Source organism: Gekko japonicus, unplaced genomic scaffold, assembly GCF_001447785.1.
Source record: "Gekko japonicus isolate JY-2015 unplaced genomic scaffold, Gekko_japonicus_V1.1 scaffold924, whole genome shotgun sequence".
NCBI classification, from domain to species: Eukaryota; Metazoa; Chordata; class Lepidosauria; order Squamata; family Gekkonidae; genus Gekko; species Gekko japonicus.
The window spans coordinates 253,620-259,900 of NW_015170303.1; the positions used below are offsets into that span (position 1 = coordinate 253,620).

At 44.2% G+C, this 6,281-nt stretch overlaps 1 protein-coding gene across 1 annotated transcript in view; it reads left to right on the top strand.

Annotated features, from left to right (window-relative positions):
- SNRPA1 (small nuclear ribonucleoprotein polypeptide A') overlaps nucleotides 1–6,281 on the top strand; it is a 21,924-nt gene that overhangs the window by 13,521 nt on the left and 2,122 nt on the right. The window contains exons 4-8 of the mRNA XM_015417964.1: nucleotides 1,313–1,359; nucleotides 2,985–3,087; nucleotides 3,754–3,833; nucleotides 4,682–4,757; nucleotides 5,521–5,614. Of these exons, the coding sequence (XP_015273450.1) occupies nucleotides 1,313–1,359; nucleotides 2,985–3,087; nucleotides 3,754–3,833; nucleotides 4,682–4,757; nucleotides 5,521–5,614 (400 nt within the window). The remainder of the gene's footprint in view (nucleotides 1–1,312; nucleotides 1,360–2,984; nucleotides 3,088–3,753; nucleotides 3,834–4,681; nucleotides 4,758–5,520; nucleotides 5,615–6,281) is intronic.

Genomic DNA, 6,281 nt, shown 5'->3' on the forward strand with positions numbered 1-6,281 from the left:
GTGTGTGGATGGAGTTGGCGTGCCATTCAGTTAGCTGCCCAAATGGCAGTTGAGTCAGATATCCTGTGAAGTTGTTGTGGTTCTGCTTTCTTGTTGAATCCATGTTTTATTTTCCAACTCACAATAGACCCCATGTTTCCAGGTAAAAGGTCAAGAAGAGAAGACATGTGAATGATTCACATTAGAAGAAAACTTACCTAACAAAATTAGAAATGCTTCTTTACAACTTTTTTTTAAAAGTAAATGTATTTGTTTTGCAATAAATTAACTAATTTATTTTGTAATTAGAAGTATCAAATGTAGTAATGATTACAGGGGCCAACTTTGTACCTATAGAGTTAATGCTTTAAACATTTGACTGGCTAAGTTCCAACGCTTATTATGTTTTTTTCTTAATTTATAACCCACTGTTCTCCCTGCTGGAGACCCACAGCAGTTTACAACATTCCCTCCTCCTTCATTTTAATCCTCACAACAACTCTGTGAGGTAGGTCTGGCCAAGTGTGTGTGCCCAAGGGCACCTGGCAAGCTTCCATGGCAGAGTGAGGATTCAAACCTGCATCTCCCAAACCCTAGTTTGACTCTCTAAACATGACACTGGCTCTCGTGTGATGGATGAATGCTTGTCTCATGCGCCGCAGGTTATGAGTGGAGGTGGGAGCAAGATTCATGTAGAGAGAATAGTTGTGTGAGGTGTGGCCCTTGGTCTCATTCCTGTGGAGATCTACAAACCCTAAGAAGAAGAAGAGAAGAAGAGATTGGATTTATACCCCGCCCTTCACTTGGAGTCTCAGAGCGGCTTACAAACTCCTTTCCCTCCCCCTCCCCACAACAGACACCCTGTGAGGTGGGTGGGGCTGAGAGAACTCTGACACAAACTGCTCTTTCTCAAGGACAGCTGTGCCGGAGCTTGTGACTGACCCAAGGTCACATCAGCAGGTGCAAGTGGAGGAGTGGGGAATCAAACCCGGTTCTCCCAGATTAGAGTCCGCACACTTAACCACGACACCAAACTGGCTCTCAAGGTGGAAGCCCTGAGTCCACAGATCAGAAGTTTTCTTATTATGTAGTTGTCTTGCCTTTCCAATGTGAAGCAGTGCAGTTGAGACACCAATGTATTTCACATGACATGTGTTAAGCATAGACATTCTTAAACAATGGCGTCTGAAATGAAGTCAATTATTCTTGTTCTCTTATGTAATTGACTGAGTTGAAGGAGTCAGTTTTGTTGGATGGCAGCTTTCTTGTCTGCCTGTGAATTACACTGTAACATACATGTTTTGAAGTTCTCCTGTTTTCTATTCTTGTTTAGGGTGATCTAGACCCCTTGGCAACAATTAAATCGCTGACTTACTTGAGGTATGGCACAGCTTCATTTTTGTGAGCTAATGTAGTCTTTATGCTTTGTAACAGGAGCTTGTCAACATTCAGCCCCCAAAGTGTTTTTCTGACTTCTACTTCTGAGAGCATCTGCGGTATTTTCCTAGAGGTCTTTACTCCTTGTGGTTTTTTTAAAGTGTAGAGCTAAACATATGCACACTGCTTTAAAAACATACATGTGCCATATATAGAATAGGTAGATAGGCTTATGTTTGGGAGGTAATATTTTGTTCTGCCCCTCCCCCCCAAAAAGTAGACTACCTTGAGAGAGAATGACTGGTTCAAGGTCAGCCTGCAGGACACACAGGTTGAGGTCAGCTAGGCAAGGACCTGCTTAAAGATGTTGTCCTGCGGAGAGACTGAAATGGCCTCCATGCAGAGCAGGTTTTCTTCTGTAGCTGCCATTGGAGCCTTGCCCCTGCAAAGTTTGATTAGCCTCATCCTTAACAAGCATTCCACTGAGGAGTGAAAATTTCACTCTGTAGTCAAAGCAGAACTTGTGAATTGAGCCGTTTATGCTCAACCTTTTTTAGAGCCGTCATGTTCTGATTTGTGCTGAGGTCGCCTTTCATCTTAAATACTGTTAATCCCAAAAATCCTCCCTGGGGGTCAGGGCAAACGGAATGCACCACTCTTATAAGGCCCTGCTGGGGGTCAGGGCAAACGGAATGCACCACCACTCTGAGGCTGTTTAGTGTCCCTGGGCTTGTTTTCTATATCGGTGATTTAGTGTTTTGATTTGTAAGCTCCTTTGAGCAAGACTTCCTTCTCCCTCTTCCGTTCATCACTTGCTTCAGTGGAAGAGAGAGATGGCAGCTTTACCCGATTCCTCCTCATGGTTGTATTTCCACATACATTTTTGTTTTTGTGGCCCTGTGGACTTTCAGAAGATTTTTTCCAGATGAACAGCAGGCCACTTTGGGAAGTGGAAGGCAGGGAAAAATCCTCTCTGTCAGTTTCTTCCAGGATCTTTTCTGCTGGATCCAACCCTAGTGGCTGTAAGCCATTGGCACTGGGTGTAAGGTGAGGACCTGAGCTTGATCATTTTGATAGGGTTTGTTTTTAGTTACATGTGTTCATCATCTTTCTGCTGTTTTGGTAGATGGCACTAAAAAGGGCTTCTAATCTGCATCTGAAAGAAGCGCCTTCTTATCATTCTCTTCCTGCTGCCCCTAATTTTTGGCGTTCAGTGATTCCTCCTTCCTGGCCAGCATTTTAATTGTAGTATTTTCATGGTTTTGTGTATAATTCAGTTATGGTTTTAATTGTTCAACTGATGTGTTTTTGTTGGTTTTAATGGCTTTTCTGGTGTGGTTTTATGTGTATTAATCTGTTAGCTGCTCTGGTGGCCTTCATGAGGGCAGAAAGGCAAGGTATACATTTTGTAAAATAAATAAATGTAAGCTTTGCATAACACTTGAATTTCAGAAGTATTAAAAACCTGAATTAGTGGATACTGCCCAGTGCCCTCTTATAAGAAGCAAAAGCTACATCTGAGAATATTTGTATGACTTAACCTTTGACTGGAAAGGCTGTTCAACAGTGCATGGTTTTAAATTGTGTAAATACCTTTCTCTCCTTTAATTTCCTCCTATTTCCTTTAGTATTTTGAGAAACCCTGTAACGAATAAGAAGCATTATAGGCTGTATGTCATCTACAAGGTCCCACAAGTCAGAGTGCTGGACTTCCAGAAAGTCAAATTGAAAGTAAGCATGTTGGCACTTTAAAAACTATTTGTGTGAGAAGCTTGACATTATTTGTTTTATCTGATTGGGGCCTTTATGTCAATTCCTAACCTCAGTGTAACATAAAGGTCGGGTTGCAGGCAGTGTGTTGAGTCATTGTGGGTGGGGTGGGGTTAATTGGTATTCTGGTGCTTAAAAGTAAGGGGGGGGGAGATGAGCATCTGACTTCTGCAGCCAGCGCAGGTCAGCCCAAATAGCAATGTCAGGCTTCTTTTGGAAGAAGCCGGGGCATTTGGTCGTCATGTATTTTGCCGTGTGTTTACTGAGCCAGCAACAGTGGGAATATTTAAATCCTTGCAGCTTGGATCCATCAGTCATTTTTTGCTAATGAAAGCAGAGAACAGCAGTTCTCTTGATGATGACTCTGAATCGGACAGGTAATACTCGGTGCTAGGGGGAAGTCTCTCCATGAATTCCCTCTCCGCCTGAAGAGAAGCAGAAAACAAAGGTCTACTTGGAAAGGTTCTAGGTTCAGCTCACACAAGCTTAAAGGTTTAATCTTAAGGCTGGATTTGTTTTTAACATTCTGTCCATAATTGCCTCCTTGTTATGCTGGGGGGGCTGTGCACAGAGTGCTTGTTCCTGTTGATGTTGCATTAACTTTGTGTGTGTGTGGTATCGCTGTAGGAGCGTCAGGAGGCAGAGAAAATGTTCAAGGGCAAGCGGGGTGCACAGCTTGCAAAGGATATTGCCAGGAGAACCAAAACGTAAGACACGAATAACCGCTTTGAAAACAGGCAGCCGCCTTTAGAAACACCACCTCTCTCCACTGTCGTGCTCGGGCTGCAAGCTGATTGATAGCCTCTCAGGCAGTCCAGAAGCCGGCAGCTGCCCCCAGCCAGCCCCAGGCTGCTTTGATTGGAATGGCAGACAAGCAACCATTTTCCAGAAGTAGTTTTGTTGTTCCCTAGTGCATCATAGGAGCTGCGGTGGCTCAAGTGGTTAAGATGCTGAACTGCAGGCTGTGGAAGGTCAGTAGTTCAGCAGTTCGAGACCCGAGTGTGCCGCATGACGGAGTGAGCTCCCATCTCTAGTTCCAGCTCCTGCCAACCTAGCAGTTCGAAAGCAAGAAATTGCAAGTAGATAAATAGGTACCACTTCGGTGGGAAGGTAACAGCGTTCCGTGCGCCATGGTGTTTAGTCATGCTGGCCACATGACCATGGAAACGTCTTTGGACAGCGCTGGCTCTTCAGCTTGGAAACGGAGATGAGCACCGCAACCCTAGAGTCGGATTCGACTGGCTTTCGAGCAAGGGAGCCTTTACCTTTTTAGTGCATCATAAAATGCACACTGCTCATCAGCATCAAAGGGGAGTGGGCTAAATCCCATCCATGATTTGCCTTTGACCTGAGAAACTGTACGGGGGTGGGGGGGCAAAGAAGGCCACCCTGCTGGTGTTTCTAAAGGAGACTTCCTTCCCTGTATCAGTTTGTTAACAAAGATAAGATACTACACTTGATTGAAATTGGTGCTTCCAGAGAGCTTCTCTTTGGAAGCCTGGAGAAGCAGATGAGGATCCTCGTGAGTTCTAACGATGCACTTTTCCCTCTGAAGTTTCAACCCAGGTGCTGGTTTGCCAACAGACAAAAAGAAAGTGGGACCCTCTCCAGGAGACGTTGAGGCAATCAAGGTAATGGTGTTAAGGGGTTCACCGAGAAACCCAGCTTTTCAGATAAACATGTGAAGCTGTGAGTCGTTTGCCTGCTGGATCGGATGTGAAAACTTTGCTATTTAATTGCCATTAAATTAAAGAGATGCCCTGACCTGGGAGGCCCAGGCTTCCCCATTCTTGTCAGATCATAGAAGCTAAGCTGGGTTGGCCCTCATCAGTACTTGGATGGGAGACCACCAGGGAAGTCCAGATCCTTCTGCAGACCATGGCAGGACCACTGCTGTTTTTCCTCCTTGAAAACTCCTCGAGGGGTTGCCATAAGTCAACTGCACTTGATGGCACTTCCCACCAAGTTAAAAGATTCTTCTGTGTGCCCAGCACATTGACAGGAAGTGGTGCATCTCAGCTACTGATTGTGTACCTTTTCTTGTCAAAAGTTTAGATGCTTTAGAGTTCTGTAACTCTGTTCCTAAAGGGAGTGTGGTGGGTAACTCGGTAGCAGTGAGTGAATATGAATGTTCCTAAAGGGAGTGTGGTGGGTAACTGGGTAGCAGTGAGTGAATATTAAAGCATTATGGATGCTAAAATTGTTCCCTGTTTCTGGCATCGAATTACATGAATCTTGATACACCCTTGAATTTCTGTTCAGAGTGCAGATGAGCCTGTTGCAAATTTTCTTGGTTGCTGTAGACATTCCTGTGAAATATAGTGTTTTCTCATGCATGAAGTGGTCTACTGTGAATGTTGACTGAGCACAATTTTCTTCTTTTTTCTCTGCAAGAATGCCATTGCTAATGCCACGACTCTGGCTGAAGTAGAGCGGCTCAAGGGGTTGCTGCAGGCTGGGCAGATACCTGGCAGAGACCGAAAAGCAGGTAAGCAGTAGTATCCTGCTCTTCAAAGTTGGCTGAGCACCTCTTATTATGGGATATTCACCTGGTATCTACCAGCACGAGGGCCTTCTTTGTAGTGGCCCTGTCCTGGTGGGAACCAGCTGTCAGAGAGTATGCGGGCCTTGTGGGGCTTACCAAAGTTCTGCAGGGCCTGCAAAACAGAGCTCTTCTATTTAGCTTTTCATTAGTCGGGTCTGTTTATATGGGCTGCTTTTTAGTTTTTATTTGTATTATGTTTTTAAATGATGTCTGCTAATATTTTAGCTGTTGGCCGCCTCAAAACCGCTTGGCGGTGAGAGGTGGCATATATAAATTTAATAATAATAGTAGCAAGTAGTTGAGGCTGGGCAGCTTATCTTGCAGGTGGCTCTGTTTTAGTAATGTAGCTTAGCCTGCATTAAGGGTAGGAATAAACAATAGACATGTGTGTATATGTTTGTGTTTACAGTGATAGGTTCCCTGTTAAACAGTGAACAGAGTATTGGGGAGAGGCTGTGGCTCATTGCTGGTCTTAAAGTTTGAGTTCAGTGGCATCTTTAAGACCAGCAAAGTTTCACTCTAAGTATAAGCTTTCATGTGCATGCACACTTCCTCATATACATTGAAATGGAAGGTACCAGTTCATTGATATATATATATTATATATATA